This window comes from Argentina silus (genome assembly GCF_951799395.1).
Source record: "Argentina silus genome assembly, chromosome: 1".
NCBI lineage: Eukaryota > Metazoa > Chordata > Actinopteri > Argentiniformes > Argentinidae > Argentina > Argentina silus.
The window spans coordinates 4,347,890-4,375,864 of record NC_139655.1 but is presented as its reverse complement, the minus strand read 5'-3'; the positions used below and the strand labels follow the sequence as shown (position 1 = coordinate 4,375,864).

The 27,975-nt window shown below is 42.0% G+C and overlaps 1 protein-coding gene across 1 annotated transcript in view; it reads left to right on the top strand.

Annotated features, from left to right (window-relative positions):
* Positions 1 to 8,499: 8,499 nt before the first annotated feature.
* The window catches only part of vopp1b (VOPP1 WW domain binding protein b), a gene marked incomplete at both ends in the record, with an annotated part of 30,491 nt that continues 11,015 nt past the window's right edge, over positions 8,500 to 27,975 (top strand). The window contains 2 exons of the mRNA XM_083668660.1: positions 8,500 to 8,550; positions 19,132 to 19,190. Coding sequence (XP_083524786.1) covers positions 8,500 to 8,550; positions 19,132 to 19,190 — 110 coding nt within the window. The remainder of the gene's footprint in view (positions 8,551 to 19,131; positions 19,191 to 27,975) is intronic.

Here is a 27,975-nt window from a genome sequence, read left to right as displayed (position 1 = left end):
GTGTTGTTATAGTTACCACCTCCCATACAGTGGATAGAGAGTGAAACCCTTTAACATGAACACAGGTCATTCACAGTTACATGAACACAGGTCATCCCCAATGAACACACTACGGCTACACTACAACAGTATAGATTCCTTGGGGAACGTACGGTATATAGTGACATCACTAACATTGGGATTGTGTGTGGTGCAGAGAGAGAAAGGGAGGGAAGGAGGGACTCCTATGACCGTGTGTAGCAGTGGAATTCCTGCAGCTTTGTTGGAGTGAATAAGAAACATCAGGCACAATGATGAGACTGTAATTTAATTTATAGAATCTAGCAAGTCCTGAGTGAGCTTGACCCTCAGTGGCAGATTGCTCTGCTTTAGAAAGGCTGAGTTTACAAAGGAGCTGTTCATGGTACTGAATCTGTATTCTCTACTAACTGATGTCTAAAATGTCAGTACTCCACACACTAATACGACCGCACTACTGAAGTCTGTTAACCTCTGCCAGGCTGCCACTTTTTTTGATGAGGCAATAGCTGAAAGAAGAGGCTGGAGAAATGTAACCACTCTCAAATTCATAGACGGACCTATGGATGCAAGGAATGACCAACCATCAAAATGATTTTAACCATGTTTTGAATTACATTGTTTGCAAACAATGGAGTAAGCTTATATTATATATAAGCTTATATTTTGGGTTCTGATGGGGTAAGACAGTTGAACTAAGCTCATGAGGCAAGTTATATTCTTAAAGAATCAATGGCTATATCATTTATTTCAAAGTCTAAAAATGTATGTACCGATCCCAGATTGCCCATTTAATCTTCCAGGGATTTTCCTTTGTTGCTTCAGTGTAGGCTATAGTACTAAAATCACATAGCTTTCCTCTATGAGCGAAGTGATCACTCTCATGCCTTTCAAGGGTTTATGTTACAAGGGGAACTTCTGATGGAAGCATAACGTTAATATTGTAAATCATTGCAAAGATATCAACAGGAGATTTGTGATTCAGAAGTCAGAGTTATACAAGCACATCAGAGGTTAGGATATTCATCCCTGTGATAGGCATCCTGAGGTTCTGGGTTTTGCCACTCTGTTTATAATGCTAACCAGGGTGAGGATAGTCTTGATGTTGTCTGTAATTGGGGTTAGGACAGCGCTGCACTACACACTGACAGACAGCTGCTGCTACATCCTAATGCATCCCAGCAGGCAGTTCCAGTTGCTTGGCAATCTTGGAGAGAACGGTTCATACTGTACCTCTCTCTCCACGGTTGGTGGAAACTGATACTGATTGAATGTGATTAGACTGTAGAGGATGGTGCTTCGAAACGCAGGACGCAAATAGAAGATGCAGGTCTCCAACTGTTTTCTTTTATCTGTATATACGGTAGCCTATGTTGGTTGCTAATGGTACTGATTTGCTAATAACTACTACTATTACTAAGTTGCGAATGTACAGTATCAGTCAAAAGTTTGGACACACCCTGCCAAGAGTGTGCAAAGCTGTCATCAAAGCAAAAGGTGGCTACTTTGAAGAATCTAAAATATAAAACATATTCTGGTTTGTTTAACACTTTTTTGTTTACTACATAATTCCATATGTGTTCCTTCATCGATTTGATGTCTTCAATGTTAATCTACAATGGAGAAAATAATAAAAAAATAAAGAAAAACCATTGAATGAGAAGGTGTGTCCAAACTTTTGACTGGTACTGTATGTTCCTTCACACGACCATAATGGCAGGGTTAGGTTATGGGTGTATTGAGTGCAGTACATCAAACACTATGCTACCCATTAGTATCTACACAAATCTATAGGATGGATTTTTTTTTTTGGTGATTAGCTAGTTTTCCTTTTTTACCTTCCTTTTTCACTGACCTTTTCTGGTCAATAACCCTGTTCCCAAACGCAACGATGGCAGTGTGGTTTATCGTACCAGAACACTAAAACTCCATTTCTGTGTGTCTGTCTGTCTGTCTGTCTGTCTGTCTGTCTGTCTCAGGGGACTCATTAGAAATATCTCTTACACAACCAAGATGATCATTGGACTGGATGGATCATCCTTGTTATTCAGATGCATGCTGTTCTAGAATGCTTAACAAAGCCTTTCAGGAAGCTGGAAGCCTTCATCAAAGTGGTGTCCATGAACAGAACCCCTCCCCCCCCCCCCCTCCCCACACTCCACTCTTGCTTTCTCGCTATTAAAGAGTGAGATTGGCTATCTCTAATGAGATAGGCTCTGAGCAGATCCTGGGGGGAGATGAGAGGATCAGGGCAATGAGTGGCATCTATGTATGTACTGTATTTCACCACAGTAGCTTTTACTCAACCTCACAAGAAAGGTTGCTGTCTTACCTGTAATATAAATGGCACATCTGACTACACATTGCAGGTGTAGCCATAGTTAACCTTTGAAGTCATATAATTTATATTCCTCCTTCTCTGATAGTGTGTGTAGAAAAGGCCAGCCTAATCAACCAGTTACCACCCCCTTGTGGATTTATTAGTTCTATGGTTCTTATTCTTGCTAATCTACCCCATTGGCCCCAATTAATAAGCACCTTTTCCTGAGCCTATCAGCAATTTAGTTTCCCGGGACTCTGCGGAGGACAATAGCAGGACCCCCTATTGCCAATTAGTATTTTAAGTGGAGGAGTGCCTTCCTCCACCTTCTGGACACAGCCTGCATTCTGCTTTGACCTCTCCCACCTTCTTTTGGACTGAAAGTCATTGCAGTTCAGTATTAGTTGTGTGTGCATGCATCTACCTGTAAGTGCCATTGGAGTATTTTACTGATGTTTGTGTTGTAGCTAGCGTGGCCGGTTTGTAAGCGGAAGATTGTGAGTTTGATACCCGGTTAGGGCAGTCTGCTCTATCCCGCCGTTCGCTACACTGGTGTGAGGAGTAGGATGGCGCCCGGGAGGCCATCGGAGAGGCGTGTCCACGTGAGGGACTCGGTATAGTGAAGCGTGAGGCCACGTTCTCCCGACCGAAAGCGATAGTGTAACGACCCTTCGTAAGGCCCTTTAGCGGCTTCGCCAAGGGACTTAACTCTCTTGGTTGTTGTAGCTAGCGTGGCCCGTTTGTAAGCGGAAGATTGTGAGTTCGATACCCGCTTAGGGCAAGTTACTCTACCCCGCCGTTCGATACAGTATTAAAATCATTTCAGGAGTGCAACTTCTGGGATGTTGCACGTGACCTCTTCCACCTAAGGTTAAAGAAGGACCAAGATTTGCATGAAAAGATGACGGCCAGAGATGGGGACACTAATGGGAACTAATCTACATTCGCACCTCAAACTGAAACATCCATTAACAGCTGCACGGATGGGATACCTGTCTATCAATTGCTCCTGTCGGGTTAAAACAGCTATTCGCTGACAACATATATGTGGTCGTCAGTTAACGTGACGCCATACATGTCGTTAACCTTCCGCTTTGTCCCAACTGGAAACTACAGTCAAAATGCAATTTTTTTCTCTCCAGAAAACCGTACGGCGGACAACATTGTTGATGCACTCCGCACGGCACTTGGATGCAAATAAACGCTTGGCCATATAACGACTGACAATGCTGCTAACATTGCAGCCGCCAACAGGGCCCTGAATTGGCCGTAGCTCAACTGTTTTGGCCACAACCTCCATCTGGCGGGGATAAACTCAGTGCAGGACCGGAGACAACGGACGCTTGGAGTCTGCAATGCAATTACCGCCACCTTCTCTCACAGCTGGCCCCAAAAGAGAGCTCAAAAAGAAGCAAGTGGAATTAGTAGTCCCAGAGCATAGCCTCGTAACTAAATCAATATTTTATAGACAAATTATAGCCCATATGCTATCTGACATAGAACATGAGACAAGTTATATTATTACGAATGCAGTGTGTGATGCTTCTTATTAAGCTATCATATTATGCTATCCAACTGTTTAGTTTAGTTTGTCAAGCTGTGATCAGGATATAACATTTAAATTATTGTTTAGGCTAAATGTCAGACGGTATAGCACCACATCAATAATTCAGTTTTTCAATGTAGGTTAAATATATGGAGCAAAGACGGCTCCCGCCAGCCCCACCTAACGTTATTTATTTATTTATTTTCCACGGTAATAATGTATACCCCGGTAAAATTTGAGGACGGTATAAAGGTATGAAAAAACTGTATAGTCATTGTATGTCTATTAAAGTATATTTATGCCCTACTTCTGCTCATTGTGAAAGCCGATAGGCTTATGTTATACATGGTATTCTACACATGTATATGCATAGCATTTATTACACTTAGCTTACCTTGTATAGCCTGTATAGCTATGTTATGTAACCATACATTAATAGCAGTGATATTTTCCCCCATGTATTTCAGAACCATAGTTAATATTGGATTTAACAGTCAATAGTGGTCGTCAATGTGTAATGTGTGTGTGGATTCCTCATTGAACCTCCATAACTTGGACATTCTGCCTCCTCCCTGTTCTTACCGGACAACCTGCAGTGGTTGCTACAGGTCCTAAACCAGCACCTAAAATCGTATAACTATTATATGGTCCATATCCTTCCCCTTCTTTTCAGTGTGGTAACGTATCCTAAGCCTGGGTTTGTATTGTGTAGAGGGAAAAAAGCTGCGCTGATGCCAACAAAAAAACGTTGCCACAAGAGAAAACCTTTACAAAACCGCTGAACTTTACAACCCCCAGGTGTAGCATCAATAATGCAGAAGACACGACAGAGGCATGGGTTCTCAAAATGGCTTGACTCACAGGAGTTCATGTTCGGGCTGTCTCCCTCTCTTCATATCATGTCAAAGGAAAACACAGTGCTATCTCAGATCACAATTAAACCAGGCATGTTCAGCAACCGATATCCTTTACTACAGGTATATCTCTCTATTTATGCCTGTCAACACATGAAACTTGCCAGATGTCTGCAATATGATAGGTAAGGGAAACTGCTGCGATTGACACCAACCGCTTTATATTCTGCTGCTGAATTTAATCAAAATAGCCATATTGCTGCATTAAAACATAAAAAACAGATAGACATTCAAAATCTACATTAAATGCCATATTTAAAATATTATATAATGGTGCTAATGAACACAAAGCATAAAGGCATTCTAAGTACATAAAAACATAATAAGCATTCAAGATACTCATATAAAGTACATCTAGACTTTTTGGGGTCAAAATAAACATCATTCCTAGCTGTTGTGGTTGGGGAAATGGTGAAAGCGCTGTTTCATAACGCTCTTGTATTGTCTTTGCAATGCTAGGCTTGGTTACGCCACGGAAGCCAATATTGCAAATGGCTGTAGAGATGCCGCTTAATGGTTCCATAACTCACTATGTGGACCATTAACTGCCATTACAGCAGCATGATTTCAGACATGCGAAGTCCAAGTAACAATTACCACATGGCAGTAATGAGACATGGAAATGGATGTGCTAAAAGATGGATGGATGGATATGTAATAAAACGACTTTTACAGTGACAGGAACACATCACAGGTTCCAATACGATTGATTCTACTTTGATTTGCAGGGCATCATTCCCCGATTTACATTCCCCTCCTCCTGTTTGCAGGGCATCATTCCCCTCCTCCTGTTTGCATCATTCCCCGATTTACATTCCCCTCCTCCTGTTTGCAGGGCATCATTCCCCTCCTCCTGTTTGCATCATTCAACGATTTACATTCCCCTCCTCCTGTTTGCAATCTGTTTTGTAGGCCATGGATACTTTGATAATTCATCACTAGTGGTTCTCAACCATGTCCTCTGAGACCCCTAGCCATTTCATTTGTACATTTGTTCAATTTCAGCAGAAGTACACCTGGTTCCACTGGTCAATTAATTAACCAAGTCCTTAAAAATAGATCAATTCATAGATTTGTTGAACTGGGTGTGGTAGTGGTAGACTAGAACAAATGTGTGTATGGCTGGGGGTCCCTGCGGACCTGGTTGAGAACCTCTGCTGTAAACCAAGCCCCTCCCATCACACCAGATGAATTGTGGCTTCTATCCCAATCACAAGGCATCATCAAGGCAATAGAGGCTGTGTTTCAAGTCATCTACATTGCATTCGGGCTGTGCAGATCAGCAGACTAATATATTATATTGATGAGATTTGAGATTTTACAGACTTATTCAGGATTTGCGAGATCTGTTAATTCCATCTTGTTGAAGGCAGGTTGGGTTCCATTTCTCACAGCCAATGATCTTCAGTAATTAATAGAGTGTGTTGCAGAATCACGCTAAATAACTCTCATCTTTTCTGTTTGTTTGGATGAAAACACAGCTTCCATGACAACGGACACTAGTGAATACACCAGAAAAAACAGTGGCATTGCTTTCACGCTTTCCTCCTCTTTTTTGAAAACACCTCCTTTTGTCAATTCACTTTCGGGTTGCCAGATTTTGCCTTTACAGATCGCAGTTACCCTCTTCGCACCTTTGAGGTTCTACGCAGGCATTTATAGAACCATTTTTATAAAAGAGATGCTCATTGGAACCTTGTCATCAAAGAGGTGCTCATTAGAACCTTGTCATCAAAGAGGTGCTCATTAGAACCTTGTCATCAAAGAGGTGCTCATTAGAACCTTGTCATCAAAGAGGTGCTCATTAGAACCTTGTCATCAAAGAGGTGCTATTTGGAACTTTTTTGTCTATCCCGTTCCACTCTACTCACCTGTTTGAAGTTGTGATGTCACATGAACATGAGTACAGATGTAATGCAGTTCAAATCAAACAAGAACCATCATTATAGGCATATCGATTAGTGAGATAATGCATCATAAAGAACAGAAATTCACAATTACCCACAATTCCCTAGCAAACTTGCTACATTTTTCCCTCCTGTTGCAAGGGAGTTATGGGTAATTGTGAATTTCTGTTATTTGTGTTGCATTATCTCACTAACCAGTGATGTTGGTTCTTGTTTGATTCTAACTGGATTACATCTGTGCTCATATTCATGCATGTGTTTTGTTGAGGTGGTTGGTCCGGCACTCATTGATGTGAAGTCTATCGGTGTGGCCCTCCACTTTTTATAACTGAAATTATTGTGCAAGGCCATTCACCTTTAAATGATCTTGAAGTTTCTAACTTTGAAATGTGTTGTGGTCAGCAAAAAAATAAAAGCCTGCACTCTTCCTGCTAGGCTTCTACTATGAAAAGCCTGCACTCTTCCTGCTAGGCTTCTACTAGTTAAAAATAAAATATATACTAGGACCATTTAAGGCTCTTTAGACTATGAAATAGAACCATCTAAGGTTCTTTGGGTGTAAAGAAAAAAGGTTATATCATGATTCATAAATTTTTTTATTTATAACCATTTAAGGAACCCCCTGTGGTTCTTTCATAAGAACCATTTAAAATGATAATATATAGAACTTTGAGGGGTGTCTTGCATGTATCAAAGTATAGAACCTTTTTTGGCTCTATGAAGAACTCTTAGTTCTAAGTGTGTACTATTGCAATTTGGTTTGAAAAGGACTTATGTTAGAGATAAAACAAAATACACGTTTGTTCTGTTTTCCAGTCTCGCTTTATATCATCTACTGTATATGTATTTAGAACCCTGTAATAACATATCTGCAAATGAAAGTGCTATGTTACGACATGCTTTTATTTCTTAAATGAAGTGGGATGTAAAAAAAAAATTAGAGTTGATAGGCCAACATGCCACATAAGCGGCTCACATGTTCATAATTTATCATAAATGCGTTTCACAAACATTATACTGTAGCACTCAACACACACCGGATTATTGACTGGCAGTACAGACGAGTGTGGTGCACAATATGATGATTTTGAATAGAGTGTTTAGTAAGTTAAACCAGAGAGTGCATCTCATTTTCGATTTCTATTTAATGTATGGGCTTTTCTTCTCTTGAGGACAATGTTATTGTAGTGAATTTAAATTCAAAGTGAATTCAAAAGCTATAGCCCACTCCTAGGTATCTCCTCTGTATTCGGTTGAGAGAGATATAGTTTATTGCACGCAGAACCTTACTGTGCCATTTGTGTTTGGCAAGTGCTCCATTCCCTGTAATGACTGTAGAGAGGCAACACAAATTTGCCATTTTCAAAACCTTCCTGACACCTCTATTCACCTTTTTGCCGGTGTAGATCTTCGGGGCAGCTTGTCACTGAAAAGGGGCGTGGATTAGCCTAATAATGTAACACTCCTACTACTAGTATTTTACCATTTAGGAGCAATTTGACATAAGAAAATATGCACTTCATTCTCACCTATTGAGCTTTTCTACTGCGGAAAAATGCCAGTTACTTCAAAGGGACTGTATCACTGAAACATTGATCCTGTCGGCGGCTCCTATCCCGCATTGACAGCAGGGTAACGTGAAGGCTCGTCATATGCTTTTGTTTTGTGCCGACAACGGTGCGGAAAATTGCCGCTTGTGCCGAACGTTTTATAGCGGTATGAAATCAACATTGCGATAAGGACTTTTCCCCCCATTCCTTTCCAGAAGCGGAGGTTATAATTCGTGAAGGAGAGATGAAGAATTCACTCCCTGGAATAGTCCTGACGTTTTGGATGTTTTTAGAGGTGAGCAGCATTTCTCGTTTAGTGTGTCTAACGGGCGTTATAACTGTCCACCTACGGGTAAAATGTTAAATTCTCATTTAAATACGGCTACTGTATTTACAGTATGTAGATTGTGTTGTATTATTTAGGATGAAAGTGTCGTGGACGTGTTTGGCCATATATTTTCAAACAAGGACGCCGATCTCCTTCAGATGACATACTGTAGAAGCAATTATCCTTTGTCTTTCTGTGCATTCTGCCGTAACAATTTGATATACTGTAGGCTACTTCATGGTTTTCATGCCAGCCTCAGGAGGCTCACAAAAGTTTTACGATATTGTATGTTATTGGTTCATTGACCATTACAACCATGTTATTATCGTGTGGAATAACTTCATCTCCCAACTGGGTTTATGTCATGCCCATGCTGTTACAGTTGACAGTCAGTGAGCTTTGTCCAGTCAGGATTTATGTTGTATTCATATGAACCTTTGGTCAACCCTGAGGACTAATAAGAGACTGCAAAGTCAATTTCTGCTGGCTTTTGCTACCAATATTGTTTTCAAGTTAAGTGTTTCTCTCTCTGTGTGTGTGTGTGTGTCTCTCTCTCTCTCTCTTTCTCTCTTTCTCTCTCTCTCTCTCTCTCTCTCTCTCTCTCTCTCTCTCTCTCTCTCTCTCTCTCTCTCTCTCTCTCTCACACACACACACACACACACACACACACACACACAATAACAAGTTCCGGCTCTAGCCATCCTAAATTACATCACTGTCCACTACAACCAGTACTGTACTTCCTACCCAATCTGCCCAAAAAGTGTCAAATTTTAGCATAAGAAATACATGATTACCACCCAAAAGGAATAGCTGTTACTTCTTTGATTTCATCAAGTATGAGAGGAATACATAATAAATCAGTTCTCTCAGGCTGCCTCTCACAGGACAGGCCCTTTACAGGCTGTAATTACTGGCCCTGCTTTAGCTTGGTGATGGCCACCCCTGATAGGGAGACTCACATGATGGGTGAAAGAAAACAACAGCCATAACATCTGCATCTGCCATATTGCGTTCACCTATCCTATTCTAGATCAGTGCAGTTGGAGAAAAGGAGAGGAAGACACTTGAGAGTATTGAGATGTGGTCACATGTGAGTGTCAGATGAGTTTGAGGTCGGAGACCAGATGAGACGCCTTGGGCAGTCAGACACAGTTTCTGAGTTCCAGATCGGCCGCCAATTTCCGAGCCACTCCTGTAGATCTCAAATAGGGCTGGAAAGATGAATAGATTAGTCAAACAGATTAATCAACTAATGCTTTAGTTTGACAACTCATTTTTGACAAATAAATCAGACCAAGGATAAGAAGCTAAAGCTAGATTGAGTGACATGTAGTGAAGTAAACAAGAATGTTGTACCAAGGAGGCTCCGTTTCAGCAATTTGCACCCATTCGTCTTAACAGGGAATGGGAATGGCAACCACCATTTCATTGTTAATTTGTTTGACATTTGACATTTGACATTTATGGCATTTAGCAGACGCCTTTATCCAAAGCGACTTACAACAAATGCATTTGTTTAAGTAAGTGAATCATCTATCCAACAGTCATCATAAGACAATGTAATCAATGCTCACACCGGGGGCCATTGGCAGTCGTAATGCCAGAAGCCAAAATTTTGCAAAGTGCCCTTCTCCTCCCCCACTCATTATGTAGGCATCACTTTGGGTTTTTGTTTAGAAATATGAAGAAAATCGCTGACCACCTTATTAGCGCGTAAAAAAAAGTCAAATTAATCAACTAATAGGAAAAAAATTAATCAACTAATTGTTTTAATTGACTGACAACCCTAATCTCAGAGGATTGGATTGGTGAAAGCAATATGACGAAAATTCCCCATAGCCAATCTGAAATTAAGTGGAGGTATTACCATATTGATTTTGCCTATCCAGACCATGAGATCTACAGGAATAGCATGGGGCTATATGGCTGATCTGCAATTCAGCCAATGACATTGCAGAGTAGGGGGACCAAGCAGGAATGTGACAGGAAGAGGCTATGGAGATGGAAATGGAAGTTTAATGTCGCCTTTGCGGTTCAGTGACCGGAGAGTCAGCCTTGATGCTGGGGTCATACCCCTCCGGGACATGTCTTGCCAAGGTACGACTGCATTAACCTCTTTAACACTCTTCCATTTCTGCTTAGCTAGGCAGCTCTGTGGATGGGGGGCTTGATAAGAGCTTTACTTAGGATGGACTGCCTATGGGCTCTTTATACAACCCACTATCATATTGAACTTTTGGAAATAGACTGAAAATGCAGCAGTCTAATGTACAGGACAGTCCAGACCACTGTGGATGTCTAAAATAGTGTGTTATAACCCTATGGATAACACTAGCAAGTTATTATTGTACTAACTATTAGATACTATTAGATATATTAGATATAGTTAGCTAATTATTCATTATTCAAACGTTCAGATTCCTATACCAGAACACAGATGAGGACCACACTAGATCACATTATGTGGGGATTAGCCTCTCATGTCCTACCTACAGTATATATCTGTATTTACCAGACAGCCTCAGATGCATTAGGCTAATACTAGGTTAATGCCCTGGTATCACTGCTCCTTCTCTCCCAGATTACCACTCTCTCCATTTCCTCTCAGTCCAGCAACCGTATAAGGAGCTTTTTAAATTCTCTTAAAACTAGGTCTACTACTATCTAGAGGCACCTTGCCTACCAATCTGCAGTATCCCATTCTCTGCAGATGAGTCTAGCATGTTGAGCTGCTGCAGTCATTGAAGAAGCTCAGTGGGCATGTATTATTACAGAGATCTGCTTTGAGAGCTCAGTGTTTGTTGTAACCATAAGCAGTCGACTGCTCACAAACAACATGGTCCACAATCAATGCTTTGAACATTTAGAGCTACAGCATTTGATATGTTTATTTGATGGTGGGTCATGGAATTCTTCGGAACCTTATTCCTTTGTGCTGAATGTTGCCGAATGCAGAACATCAAAGAGGGGCTGGTTTGACCTTTTAAGGCCACCGTAGCCCACTCATGTCAGACAGGCATTGCTCTGTGCAGTCACCCGTCTAATGAGAAGTAGGTTTCCAGACTTAGTGGATTTGCTCTGTCTGAGTATAATTATTTAGTAATTACATTTTGGGCGCAGTAACTCGTGTATAATCAACAATTTATCTGGCTGTTTTCCCCTAATATCCAATTCATGAAAAATAAGCTGCAACCTCATTTAACAATGGCCTTGTCATTGGTGTAGGCTTGACTGATTAGTTTTTGTTAGCAAAGTAGTCATGTTTCAGACAACCTTTTTCTGAAATGTAGTCTAATTATTGCATGATACTGCCTGAGAAAATACTGCACCTCTCAATCATATACCTCATGGTGCACATATCTTACAGAGAAGTTTAGTCAAGACTCCTGGACGACATCAATGTGATTATTTAGGCTACCATCTGACATAAGAATGGTAATTCTCTTGGAAATGAAAATATTTATGTATTTGAGATGTATGACCATGTGAGCTTTTACTCTTCATTCTGTTTTCTGATGATCAAGTGCACGTGATCATCAACCTACTGAACTTCAAACATAGACACCCAGCTTTCTTTGCCCTTGGCTCTGTCTATAAGTGGGGGCTTACATGGGCTCCTCAGTAGTTTGTCTTCGGGCTAAGCACAGGGAGGCTGTGGTTAAACACAACGGTGGTGAGGTGGGGTAGGCAGGCTAATCTGAGGAGAAGTCTTTAGAGGGATTAGCTTTGACTCCTGGCCCGCCTGCCGCGTCGGACAGCCACTGTGAAATGATCCTGCTGGGGTTGTTGGTGCTCGCTAATGGAATCGACAACTCTGTGGCCTGAGATTATTGATCCTACTTGTGTAAGGAGGGATAGAGGGAGGGGGGGGGGTGGGGGGAGGGGGGGTGGGGGGAAGGGGGGGTGGCGGGAGGGGGACAGTGATCCTGGAGACGTGTTTCATCTGTTTTTTTTAGCTCATATCAAGGGAGCTGAAAAGGTTTAATGGTTAGCTAGTGGTGATGATGCAGACACACAAGGTTGTGATTGCCCTGCTTGTAGAGGAAACTTAACTGTTATGAGAACTTCGATGCAAATATGCATCTGAATCATTCACATTTACATTCTACCACTTGGGTACAGTAAATTGGAGCCATATGGTCGGTTTCTTATTGATTTTGACCCTGTGTAATGCTTTCACAGATGTAACAGTAGCTTTGCCATTATGAATACACTCCCATTGTCTAGGCTATGATTTATGACCAAGCTACAGTACTCTGACATAATATGAGTAATGAATGCACACCAGCTATGTTAATGCAGTAGTTTGAAATCGTTTAGTAAACCTAACTTTAAATTACCTTTGTGATTCACTTTGATGGGTCTCTCCATTTTACGTACCACCAGGTAGCTTGATATGGGGGATGTCCTGTTTAGTAGCCGTTGCCTGTTGAAGAAAGTATCACAGATTATTATATATGAAACCATAATTTCAGGACTTTAACAAGATTAAAATGGATGACATAAAAAGACTTGAGGCCAGAGACCCCTGAAGCAGCAACACGTGTCCTCCCGGTCCATCTGGGGCAGATCTGCACAGGACGCCACAGTTTGCTGTTGCATAACACTCACTATTGTCCCCTTGGTTACAGCAGATCCAGCCACACTGCAGGTCTACAGAGACTCAATTAGAGCAGGACAATTAACATAGTTGCATGTTGCTTTCATGCCGTATCACTTTGCCGATGTAGTTGGACAGGACATGGGTTGGTGTGTTGTTTTTCATTTCCATCATCATGATGAGTTAGTCCTGGGGGCTGGGGCTCCACCTGCACCTTTGTAGATCTGAGAGGATTTGATGTGTAAGCAACATTGCACTCACTCAGCTCCATCTTACCCTCTCTTATCCTATTGGTGGTATTTTCACCCATGTTGAGTACACCTATCCTCTCACAGGAGATCTACACAAGTGCACAGGATGAAGGGCGCAGGCGGCTTGGGGTTTGGTTTGGGATTTACAGCAGGACAAAGAGGCTGTCCTGGTTGTCTCACAGCGTCCCTGTCTCTGCCAACACTTCTCTGCCAGGATGTCCCCATATTGCCCATTCTTCCCATCAGCCAACAGGCTGACAAATGGTCCATTGTGTTCCCACCCTGTATGCCACCAACCCTGCCCCCAATCCCCCCCCCCCTCTGTGGCAGGGAAGGCAAGGAAACATTGAAAGGTCGTGTTTAGGGGTAGAATCCAATGCCATTGTGCCCTCAGTGGGCATACAGTCTGCACTGTGGGAAAAAAAAAACTCTCCCCCTTATTTTCTGCCCCATAGCAAAAAAGGGCTGTATCTCAATACTCTTACGTGGCTACCTCCCACTGTCTCCTCTCCTTCATTTGCCCTGATCTTATTAGACACGGCAGGTGATAGCAGTGTGGCAATGTAGCAGTTGCTTTCTGAGAATTAGCTAGAATTAGGAGAGGAATCCTCTTTAGACTATTGAGATGCATCCAGGGAATCACTGCATGGTTGGCAGTAAATGTCTCCTTGTTCAGCCGGCAGCGGTCCCACATAGCAAGTGTTAATTATATGTCAATGACCTTTCTCCTCACCCCCCCTGATAAAGCTGCTGTATGTGGAGAAGGAGGGCTTTGTTTTCCACACCAACCAGTTGCTCCTTGTTAGGGATGATAAGAACGAGGGATGAAAAAAATGAGGTTCAGTCCATGTGAAATGAGGTTCAGTCCATGTGAAATGAGGTTCAGTCCATGTGAAATGAGGCTGTCACGAGCATATAAATTGCGCCACCATAGTCAAGGAAAGGAAGGAGTGTTGCCTGGACAGTCCTCCTATTCTCAAAGGTGAAGGCACTGTTTAATGTGGGACTTGTTCAATCCTGACTGCTTTCAGGGACATACAAATATGCAGATCATTGTAAGCAATATGGGATCTAGACAAAAACCTACATTTAAGCGATTTCTGAATAGAATCAAAACCATGCAGAAGGTCAGGAATAGCCTGCCTAACTGAGGGGGCACATGAGTAGACAAAAGTATCATCAGCATGATGTAGTTTACAATTGTTCAAGGACAAACCAACATTATTTATGTGAATACTAAACAGCAGTGGACCTAGAATCTAACCTTGCGGAACACCTTTATTAACATTGAGAAAACTAGACTGAACTCTCTCTACTGAAATGCATTGAGTCCTATCCTGCAGGTAATTTTGAAACCAATTACAGGCCGACTGATCCAACTCAATAGATAACCTCTTTAATAGGAGAGCATGATCAACCGTATCAAAAGCATTAGAGAGGTTAATATAGAGGGCTGCACAATACTGTTTCTTATTCAGAGAGATCCCAATGTCATGTATAACTAGGGAAGCAACAGAGATGCTGGAAGGTCCAGACCTAAAACTTGATTGATGTGCATTTAAAATGCAATGTATTGATGCCACATCTGAGAATTTATCAGGGACACACGTTATTTTTGCTAAGCAAGAAAGCCTTAAGATAGGGCGGTAATTATTCAAGTCACTGAGCTCAAACCCCTTATGAAGAGGGAGTACATTGGCCGCCTTCCACACTTTAGGAATGGTACCAGAGAGAATTGTCTTGTTAGAAATATGAGCCAGATGTTTCGCTATTAAAAGGGCAGAGAGATGCAGGAGATAGAGATGAAGTATGTCAACCCCTCTACACCTTTTAACATCAATTTTACACAAAACATCAAACACTTCCCTGGTAGAAACACAACGGATGGAGCATTTAGGGTCATTGTAAGCCAGAGGGGAAAGTCTGATCAGGATGTACCTAGCCAGGCTATCTGGGATATTTAAATCATTGTTTCTTTCATATAGGTAGCCTACAGAGATAAAATGTTCACATATAAAAAAATATATATTTGTAATGATGTTAGAATTAACCCTAACCCTAAAACTTGAGGTAGAGAGGGAGAGGAACCATTGTGTGTCAGTGATTTAACTGTGTTGGAAAATGTAGTCGGGTCATCACCAGCTGTCTAAAGGACAGCCAATCAATAGCTAAATCAGTAGACCTGGCCTTACCCCAAGCTAGGTTTCTTTCCTTGATTAATTCAGAGAGCTCAGGTGAGTACCAGGGATTTGCTCTATCCTTAATTCTCAACTTTTTCACTGAAGCATGCTTATCTGCCACAGAAAGAAACATAGAGGAAACATAGTCTAACTCAGTATCATGAATTTAGGAAATACTGGGTGGATCACATCTTCAGCTGGCTTCCTTGACAGAGGTTGGTTTACAGCTACGTAGCATATAGTCGTGAGGTTTATTATGAAATGACAGTTCTGCCTATGCATACCCAGTCATAATGGGTGAGCAAAGTATGGCGTAGTACGCTGTTAAAAGAAAGTGTTGCGAAACCCCAAAACTGGTGGCAACTGAGATGCCACCAATTTAAAGCGTTCAAAACCTTTCTTTTGCTGGTGTTTGCAAACCAACATAATGTACTGAAACAAATTTGTTTTTAAGGTTTTGAGACATGGCAGGATGTATGAAACACTCATCTGCTTTGAAACATGTCATGGTGTGTTACACCAGTAAATCAAAAGTTGTGAAGCACCTCTTGAGAGATTCAAAACTGTAATCTAGAGGTGTTTGAGCACCCATGCCATGGTGTTTACAATCTCTCCATGGGCAGAATTGAAACACCTCTTTTTTTTTGGAGCCCCAAGACACTCTTCCATCTGAGGTTTTCCAAACACTCTTAATGATATGTTGATAGACTCCTTATCAGGAGTCCCTGCTCTACTAGGAGATTTTGATACACTCCTTATCGGGAGTGTCCTCTACTTGGGTGTTTTGATACACTCCTCATCAGGAGTGTCCTCTACTAGAGTGTTTTGATACGCTTCTCATCAGGAGTACCTGCTCATTAAAAAGGCTGGGTAGAAAAGTGTTTATAAACTGTGGGAACAGTCATGTTTTTCATTGGCTGTTTAGTTACATTTCATCACCAGCACCCATTGTTTGCTCAGCCACATGCAACACATACTGTGCGTGCGTAGTTGCATTGATTATGTGTAAGTAAGTATTTAGATTAATATACTGTGTGTGTATATATATATATATATATATATATCTCCCCCCGTATAAAAAAGCCAGGGAAGGGGGTTCAGAGGGTTAGATTTTACTCTGGGCACAGTGGGCGCTAACTTTACAAACAAACTAGATGTCTTTTTTTTTTTTTGTGATCAAATATTTATTGAAATGAATACACGCAGTTTACAACCAAAAGTGCGACTTGTTTTTTGAGTTTAACTATAACAGAAAAAAATACATACTTAGAAAAATAAAAAACACAAAATAAGCCCCACCCCTCCCTCCCAGACACATTAACACACACTTACATTAGGGACGTTCGTTGTAGGTTACTAGCACTCAATCAATGCATCCCTAACACATATACATCCACACATAGACACAAACACACACAAATACATACACACACACACACACACACACACACACACACACACACACACACAAATACACACACACTGGGAAACGAGGAGGTTCTATAAAATAAAAGGCAGCAGTTAAGGGGAAGGAGTCACTTTAAAAGATCTTTTAGAGAATCAACTGCACTGGTCTCGCTAGCCCCATTAATTCGGGCAGTTGACAACTCCAGATAAACAACATCCAGAAAAGCGAGGACCCAGTGTCTGGAGGTAAAGGAATGAGGAGGCTTCCATCAAACTGCAATCATCTTCTTCGCAGCTGTCAGGCCAGCTAGTGCAATGCGCATTTTGAGCTTGGTGATATTGAGCTTTGACAGATCATTCAACAACAGGACGGGCACAGTCACTGGCACTGCCACTGATAGCAAGTCGGACAAGCTCGATGCCACTTTAGTCCAGAATCGTGAGACTGGGTGGACAAGCCCACATCATGTGAAGGAAAGTGCCAGGGCCCTTCATAGTGCATAAACTACACAAGGGATCATTTAGCGTGGGGTTATCAGTTTACGTGAAGTTAGATATGTTCTATGCGCATAGTTAAAGTGAATCTGATGGTGGTCAGGATTGCGAGAAGCCACCTTTATGTTTGACCATACATCCTCCCAATCGAAATCAGGGTCTAGATCTGGGCAGTCACGTCTTCATACTCTGTCTAGTTGTAGGTTATTTTAGGCCTCCAGAAAGAATTGATACAGTGTGGACACCATACCCCTGGTTTTTCCTTCTATAGTAAGCAATTTATAAACTGGATGAATGTGCAAAGGTTGTTGCCATGGGACACCATGTGCTTTGAGAGCTGATCTGAGCTGCAAATAGAAGAAAAATTAGGATTGAACGCACCATCAATATCTTGAAAGGAGCGCAATTATAAATGTCCTTTAAGTAGTGAATGTTACTGTTACTCCAATGAGAGGATGAAATAGGCCTCCCTCCGATTAACAGATCCTTCTTGTTAAAATAGGCGAAAGTGTCGCCACTTACAGGAACTCCTACATTGCGATTCAGCTCTGCTATGAGATGGGAAACAACTGGGACAAAGTGCAGTTGACATTGCTTATTTGAAATATTGGCAAAAAGGATATCCTGCAAGTTCCACGGTCGTACAATATTTTCTTCTAGATTACCCCAGGAAACAGAGGCATTAGGGTCACGCCATACCATTAGTGGCCAAAGCAAAATGACCAAAAATAGAGCTTAAAATTGGGCACTGCCAGACCATCATCTTCCCTCCCCCTCTGTATAGTGGCTAATTTCAAACGTGGGCGTTTTGTATTCCAGATAAACTGTGAGACATTTGAGTGGATTTTGGTCCAGTAGTTGATAGGGGGAGAAAGGGGGATCATTGAACTGACAAAATTAATTCTGGGTAAAATATTCATTTTGACTATTTGCTTCTGAGTAGTTTCACAGTAGTTTCACAGTAGTGTCACGATGTGGTTTACAAACTAGGCTAGATTTCTGTGAAGAACCAAATCCATTCCACACACTTCCATTTGAAAGTTCAGTTCCACCCCAGCCTTCAATCCCACTTAAACAGTCTCATGCCCAACGGCCGCACTCATTCTGTTTGTCATGCTATCCGTTGTCTGTGAAGTGGTTGTTTGATTCCCATTAGGAACTCCTTTCGGGGTGTTGTGGAGATTCTCTCTGAGAGGGATGTATTTTGACAGATGGATTTGCTGCTAAGAGACGGGTGTGGGGTGGGCAGTACTATGGATGCCCAAATTCACCCCCGTCAAAATTCATGCTTCAGAGTCGACACCTCAGAGAAAGTGCAGTCTACATTGTGGGTGAAGCATGGCCTGTGTGTGTGTGTGTGTGTGTGTGTGTGTGTGTGTGTGTGTGTGTGTGTGTGTGTGTGTGTGTGTGTGTGTGTGTGTGTGTGTGTGTATGTGTGTGTGTGTGTGTGTGTCTGTGTCTGTGTCTGTGTCTGTGTCTGTGTCTGTGTGAGTGAGTGAGAGAGCGAGAGAGAGAGAGGGGTGTTTCTATTCCCTATTCCTTTTATTTATAGAGAATACATGGAATGCTAAATGCTAATCTTTCTCTCTCCTCTCTAATTTTCCCTTTTCAGTGCATAGAGGCCAAGAAGTACTGCTGGTATTTTGAGGGCGGATACCCCATCTACTTTATGTGAGTACCTCCTGAGAATTCTCCACTCTGCGCAAGTGAAAACATTGGTTTATGAGGTCGTTCGTTACTATAGCTACGATCATGTCATAAGCCACAGATACATTATGCTGTGGTAGACCAATTTACTGACTTTGAGGAAGCACATGGGTTCTTGAAGAAATCAACTCCCCTGTGAGTCAATTGTGAGACAAGTGTATAATCCTAAGGCTTGCCACATGGGTGAGCCTGTGGCCTTTTCACAGTTCTCTGTCCTGTACCTTAAGTCCACAGTCTTACTGGGTTAAGCCATCTTGCATCCTTCGATGGTGGTGTATAATTCAGACCCACAGCACATCTCTTATAATTCAGACCCACTATCCATTCTCCCTTGTGGGTAACCATGGACGTCGACCGTTGTTCATCAAAACTAAAGGGCATACCTTGACGATGAGATATCACCTACGTAATGGGAAATATGCAGCATTTGACCTCCCCCATCCACCTCTCCGTCCTTCCCCTCCTCTCCTCCACACCACGAGGAATTGGCAGGCATCCTCTTCCTCTCTGGGATTGTCTGGGAGCCAAATGGAATCTGTGATGATGGGGGACAGGCAGATAGGAACAGACGCTACAGTAGCTAGCTGTGCTACAACAGTAAAAAATATGTAGCTCGAGAGAGAGAGAGTGCTGTGATTTGACTGCTGGGCTCAGGGGCAATTGTAACACTATGTTACATTTGCCCCCAACCAACTAGCTAGCTGGCAACAATTCTGAAACATGTCAGTCATGTCAATGTGTAGCCAACAGAACAGTAATCACAATGACTCATAGGATTCATAAGACGTTAAAAACTGTAGAAAAAAATACTTTAATACGTCTGAAACTATGTGTGTGGATAAATCCTGCAGAGGGTGAGAGATTTGCTTCATTGTTGTTAGAGAAGGAGAGAACACAACTGAACTTGTGCATAATGACTGTCATCACTCTAGCTCCTATCTGATTGGAGAAAAGCAATTGGCCCCTGTTACATTTGTCCCTGGTCTCCCCTACACAACCCACCACATGCAGGGCGTACAAAGAAATACCAGAATCCAATCACCTCCAACTGTTTGATACCACTGGTGACTGTAAAAAGAGTTATAGCTTAAAGGCGTCAAAGGGCCAGTAGAGTCCTGGGCCTGGTTTGAGTGCAGCACACCAGCAGCCCTTTCCCCCGGACCCATGCAGGACTCTGGGCCCATGCAGGACTCTGGGCCCATGGGTCTGTGGCTGCAGGCTAGGAAGCCTGCTCTTTCTCCACCTTTGACCGCAGCTAAACCAAAGTTTTTTTTTTTGCTGGGATTTAAAAGATGCCAGCCTCCCCTCCCTAGGGGTCCAGGCAGCAGTTCACTAGGCAGGGAACCAATTATAGATAGCGCTGTGCCTTCTCCCGGAGCCTGGAATAAGAGGCGGATTTACTCTGCGTTAGCCGCCCCGCCACGGCGTTTATCGTCCAACTCATGGATGTAATGTTGCTGATCATGCCGCCGCTAGCACTAAGAGGGTCGCGGCGGGGGTGGGGGGGGCGCGCCTGTATTCAGGTGCATGGTGATGATTGGGTGGGTGTGTGGCAGGGGTGTGTGCCACAGTAATGAGTGCGGGAGCATCTTGTGGTGTTATGATCATGGGCCCATCAGATTGTTTTTACGCGAAGCAGGAGACAGGAGGACGGGAGACGGCAGAGATGGTGCTTATTATCCCTCTCTGTCTTCTCTCCTCCCCTCTGACTCGCTGCATCTGATCACACACGCAAACACACACACACATACCCAGTATGCAGCAGGCGCACAGACACACACACACACACACACACACACACGTACAGTACTAGCAGATACACACACTCCTCTCCCTGCTACTCCCCCTCCCTACTTCCAACGACGTTGTGATGAGCATACAGAGGGCGGTGGAGCTATGGCGGCTCTCTGCTGCTCCCAGATATTAACTCTAATGTCCCAATGATGACTGCAGCATCTCTCTCCCGCTGTCAGAGAAAACGCTGGGATTGTGACAGCGAGGGGGAAGTGGTGTACCCCGAGCCCTCACAGTGTGTGTTAGTGGGAGATGTTCTTAGGTGTGAGAGATACGCTGTCTCCCTTGACCTCTATACTTCCAATCTGCTGTGTTGGATTTGATTCGTGGGTGCTATCTTCATGTCGGCAGGGGCTCTCCTTTCTCCACCCTACCACACCAACCAGGGACATTCCATGTCATGTAACACAGTCTGACCAATTGGTTTAGGGACCTTTCAATGACAGAGAAACGGTTTTATGTGAATGTAATTTAATCATTAAAACCTGATTGACGAGATTTAGTGTTTTAGGGGAACTCCATTCTGTCACCTCGCCAGGACCATTTCCACCATATGAAATGTTCAGTAAGCCTCAGAAGAATCAAATTGGGTTTGCTTGGAATAGCAAATATTGTTAGAGACCCAGCTCTCCCTCCTATCTCATCCTCTCCCTCTGTCTCTGTCTCTGTCCTGCCATCTGTGTTAGGCAAGCTGCCATATCTGTCACATATTCACTGAGCACATTATTAGAATATATGGTGTAGGCCTGCTGATGGTGAGACAGACTGGAGTAAAAGGTTGCAGAGAGAAACTTCAACGTGATTACTCAGCATACTCCATTAGAACCATCACACGTGAAAATGAGAGTATTTGAGGTTTTACGACCAGGGGATTTTTTCTTTTTCATGTTATCTGTTATCTGATGATTCAGCGTTCGTTTTGCTTTAGTCGTCCCCCCCTCCCCCCCGTAACTCTCTACCCCCCAACCCCCTCTCTATCTCTATCTCTCTCTCTCTCTCCCTCTCTCTCTCTTCTTCCCTCCGTCTCTCAGATTAAACCTTTGCGTGGGGGTAAAACCAGAGGTCTCGATGATTACAGAGGACCTTGGCTTGGCCGTGACAGCTTGTAAATCACTTAATCTCTGTCCATTTCCTCATTCTCTTATTCATTCTATCACTTCATGTCTGCTTCTCTTTCCCTCATTCCCTCATTCAAAACTGCAGTCACCGCTGCTTCGTCAGGAGGCAGGTAAACGGAGTGGTTTACAAATGGGTCTGTACGTACACAGTGTTGTGGAGTTGGGGGCTACAGAGCCACAGTCACAGCTTCACACTGCCATCTATCACATTTTAAGGCGTGTCTCCCCCTGTCATAGACCCCCAGAGACCTCTTATGATTACCATGGTTTTATAATGTAGGTCTGCTGCCGTTCTTTATACAATACCTTATCAATCAGTTTGAACGTGTCGAGAGGTGGTACAAGAACAAGAGGCGGTGGCTTACTGTATATGTGCTATTTAGTTGACGCTTTTATATCCAAAGAGACTTACATTGCAGTGAGTGCATACATTTTTCAGTATATATGGTCCCAGCAGGAACCATGGTTCTGGACTTGGTTAAGGGTCCTACTGAAAAGGGTCCTACTGGATCCTGCGGCTCCAAACACAGGCAGCTGTCGACCTAAATAAAGCACTAAACTACTGTCCTTTAATTTAAGGTGGTGGTCAAGCTAAAGCACTGTTGTTGTGCTGTTTTGGTATGTTTTTGTTTTTGTTTTTGATATAGATCTCCGGGAGGGTTCCTGTAATGTATCATCCAATGAAATTGCGAGCACATTCTGCCGTCGCTCAATCCAGTTCAGTCCATCCTTCAATCTTAACTTCCCCAGACCTCCAAAGGAGGCATGAGAACCACATGACTTGGAGGTATGGCTACGCGAGACTAATGTTTTATAGATCAATTTTGCATAGGTACAGATATTTTTTTGAGATCAGTGTATTCTATATCCTTATGGAGATCCTAGACATTTAGGTTATACTTTTGGTTCTCCTTTGAGTATCCTTTGTTCATTTTTCAAGGTGATCATCTATATTTAAGCAATAACGCGCAAGAGGGTGTGCTATATCGTGGATATCGGAACTGACTGCTGTGATGCAGTCATAAGCATGAGGTGCACCCAAATTCTTTGCTATTCATAATTGATTGGATAATGGGGAGAATACATTATGGTTAGTCGTCCTGTTTGAATAATAGAATATGGTTGAGCTTGAATAGAAAAATGGTGTGTGAATGTACTGTATAAGTTGTCTCTTGTCGTTGTTTTTTTGGGGGGGGATAAGAATATTGATGTGAAGCCACAATCAATGTGTTCGTGCTGAGGAACCTTATGGGAAGTCATTCCTGTTGATGTGATGCTTTATTGATTTAATTAATCTTATCAGATACATCATTAATGGGGTTATGGGCCCTGTGGTGATCAAGTATGAAAATGCTGTTCGTTCATTTTAAAGAGATAAATCATACTCAGGAGTATCATAAAAAATAAATCATATCTGACCTGGCATAAACCCAAATGCTCAGTCTTATTTTAAAATCATTTAAAATCATATGAGGCTTCAGGCTAAATTCTTCTCAACTGAGTCCCATTGTATGAGTCCAATGTGTGGCATGTTGTGTAGATGTTACTGACGGGACAACTGACCTCCTTCTAATCTCCCACATCAGGGCCATGCAGGGAGTCTCAGAGGCTATCTGTGGGGCTCATAGTCGTGAAGGATGCCTGATACTGCACTCTCTCAGCTCAAGTTGAGACCCTACTGCACATATGAGAGATGTGATATTTAGGTCTTGAAAAGCTGAACTTGTCACTACAATGTGGGATACACAGTACAAGAACAAACTACTCTTTACCTCAAAGAAATTGATCTCAGACTAGAGATTCCATAGACAATGCTCTTTATTAGCACTTCATTTGTATGCGTATTCTTAGATCGTCATAGAAACGTTTTTGTACTTTTGTACCTTTAATTTCTAGCAAAAAGGGACACAAAGTCAACAGCTTGCTGTGGATACCCTCAGCTGCACAGTGGAACAAACTGCACAATATGCTATAAAAATCCATAACGTCATAAACTGCTGAATGTAAACTCGAGACGCGTGTCGCTTTTGAAGGTCGGACTAGTAGTTAATTAATGGTAAATAGGCTGTGGACTGTTTCACCCCACGGTTAATGAAGTTTGCCAGCTAAATATTTTGTGTCATTAACTTTAGCTTAACGTTGATTAGCAACCGCTTAAACTCTTTAATGTTAGGGGAGACCAGGGACAAATGTAACGGGTCAATTGTAACACCCTGCTTTTCTCCAATCAGAAACCAGCTGGAGTGATGAAACTACCTCGGTACATGCATGTCTTCTCTCTGCATGAATTCAGTCAGATATCTTTATGTCTCATCATCTGCAGTTGTTTTATTGGGAAAGATAGTTTTTGAGGGGTAAATGTAACTTTTCCCATCGCCTGTATGTTTTTAATACCGTCCAAAGCTTTAGCATCTAATAATCCAAATCAATATTTTTTTTATCACTTTGTATAGGCTAAACATTGAGATGATTGATGTTTGATGTGTCTTGCTAGTACATGAGGTTTTATCATGGTTGTTAAGGTCGAGGGCGATTGTAACGCAATGTTAAATTTCCCCTAAGCCAAGCAGCTATAAGATGAACACTAGTGAACTTTGAGATGTTATGACTTATACAAATATCTATCTTTTAACAGCCTTGGGATTGAAGAGTGCAAATAAAGTTGTACACAGGCATGGTCTGAGTGCCACCAGTTGCTGGTTTGACCTAAAGACCATTACAGAGCTGTAAAATGCCTCTAGTTATACTAATTTGATGTCTCTACACTGTCTTGACTGGAAACACGTAGAACTCTACAACAGCAAAACATTTTGGCCACGGGGGCAAATGTATTTTTTGAATTAAAATCAACACTGTGATCAAACTGTCCTCTATCGAGACCTAAACATGGTATAAATGATGACAGATGTAAGTTTGTTATATCAAAGAATTACTGGTCTCAGTTGAGTGGTCTCTGATTAATAGAATTATGGTAAATGCAAAAATGCCTGTCTCCAAAAAATGATTATCCAATTATGTTTACATTTGGCATTTTATGACGCATGGATCATGTACATTCCAGTTGGAGCATGAGCATGTAATTGTGTTGTAACAAAAGGAATTAACTTAAAATTAACTTTTAAGCGGATGACATTTAACTGAAGTCCTTCATTTTAGTCCAATGAAATCAATTATCTTTGCAGCAATTTACAAATTGAGCATGGTGTTGAAGATTACAGGAGGATGAATCGCTTTGTAATGCTTCCAGAACATAAAGACCTGGCTCACTTGGGGGCCTCCTCTTCAAACCAAAACCCATATATTATGTACAAAGACACCATTGAACCACAGCTATTAAAGCTGGTCTGGGTTAGGGTAATTAGTAGTTTATAATTACACACTTAACTGCTCTTAAGGGTGGCTTAGAAAAATGACCTGTGTGTGTGTGTGTGTGTGTGTGTGTGTGTGTCCTCGTGTGTGTGCATGTATGCGTGTGTTGTATAGTTTGTCATTCTCTCTGAGTAGTACAAAGATACTTCTGTATGCACATGTATTGTTAAGTGTGCTTGCAGATGCTTAGCAATGAGTCATTACCCAGTTAGAAGAGGGGTTTGGTTGGTTTGGTTGATTAAGTTGTAGAGGACGATTTATTTTGGATTTATTAAACAGGATTTAGGATCATACTTTATGCATGTGTTACAAACCCACATCTCCAATCACATCTCTCTCTCTTGTTTGGGGTTGTTTGTGGCTGTTTTGGGATGTTTGGGGGTGATTAGTAGGACCCCAGAGGGGTTGTTACTGAGCCATGCTTTCAGGCTCCAGCCTTTAAAATGCCTCCGAGCCAAAGCAGAGTTCTCTCAGAATTTGTTCCCTGCCAAATTGTGCTGAGTAAGAACATTGGCTCGCCAGATCAGACGCCTTTGTTCAGAATACTGTCTAAAAGCATTCCATCTCTTTAGGATTCAAGATTCAAGATTCTTTATTTGTCACATGCATACACGTATACAGTGAAATGCAAAAGTGACAGTGCCACAGAGTAGTGCAACAATAAGTTTTAAAATAGAATAAAATAAAATAGAAGTAATATAAACAGTATGAACAGTATAAACAGTATAAACAATATAAACAGTATAAACAGTATAAGCAGTATAAACAGCGGTGAAGCAATGTACGCAATGGAATGGCAATATACAATGGCAATGACAGGTTGACAGTACAGATAATTACAGTGGAGGATGAGTCTGCAATGGATGATTATGTGTGTGCATATGTGCAGGATTCAGGGATAGGAGTGATAAACCATGCCTTGTGCTGATTACTGAGATATCAATGTTAGTCAACTCCTAGGACACATATCCAAGGATCATACCAGCTTACTCAGTTAAGCATTCAAATAAGCATTCAAACACATTCAAGCAATTCGATTCATTCAAGTGAAACAATTGAACTTATCGCAATTTCCACCCGTCCACACACTTGGTAAAATGTCCTCCTAGAATAACCAAATGAAACTAAAAAGCCTGAGGCAAGAGAGTGGTTGGGTCCTTGACGAAGGTATAAAGAGCTTAGTTCCACTTGGGCGGAGGTTATTTGAGTTATCTTACATCGAGTGGGCAGCAGAGGAAGGGTAACTGCCTGGACTCAGTGGAGCGTCTGTCTCGCCTCACCTCTCCTCGTCTCACTGCTGTTTGATTGAGTTCTGTTTCAGGGGACAGCCGCCTCTCCGGTCTGTTTAAGTTTGGGGGTCGGCCCTGTGGCAGCCACGGTGAGATCAAGTGGCCGCTGACGTTGTTTAATGAATAGATGTTGAGAGGGCATCACTGCTGGCCTGCAGTAGCTACAGATTGGTGCAGGTACAGTATGTGCTTTAACCAACTCGTACCATACAGTATGTGCTTTAACCAACTCGTACCATACAGTATGACTAGCTGTGGTTGTGTAGCTGTCTAGGCTATGGCAGTCATACAGTAGGAGTTGGATGCATTTATTGAGCAAAAGATTGTTGGGTTACATTTATTGAGCAAAAGATTGTTGGGTTACATTTATTGAGCAGAAGATTGTTGGGTTACATTTATTGAGCAGAAGATTGTTGGGTTGCATTTATTGAGCAAAAGATTGTTGGGTTACATTTATTGAGCAAAAGATTGTTGGGTTGCATTTATTGAGCAGAAGATTGTTGGGTTTTATTGAGCAGAAGATCGTTGGGTTTTATTGAGCAGAAGATCGTTGGGTTACCTCTCATGGACTTATATTCTGTCTTTATCTTCCTGCTTTGATTCCATTGCCTCCATTTAAACAGTCCTTGTCTGCCCAGCAGCGTTCTGTTGCATGCCTCTGATAATGTCGGTGACGTTGGTTCTCTCTGACATGGCTCATTGAGTATGTTTTGACATTTATTATTCTGGCCCATAATGTCATTTTTATGTGTTGCAATGAGCTGAAAAACATCGAACTTGGACTTCAAGGTGTTTTTTTCACTCAAACACATTAATATCTCCTGTCATGCTTTTTTTTTTGAGAAACACTTTTTTTTTTTTTTCAAAACGTTGGAATAGGGTTGTGGCTAGATGGTATGTAGCTACCATCGTAGTCCCAAAGTCAACTCACCTTCAGCTACAAGAGGTTCACTTTGCTCGCCTGACAGCTGTCACAGACTGTATCAAGTGTAGCCCGAGTCATTCTATGCTAGTTTTCACGTACATTTCCAAGCTAGAAAACGTCTGCACCTTAAGTAGCTTGCAAACCGTTGAAAAATGTTAATGTTAACGTAATACGCATATTGTTAATTTCTTGTGAACTTCGCTAGCATTAGCTGTCACCGTGATTCTTGTAGACTCGTAAACATGGGTTCCCTG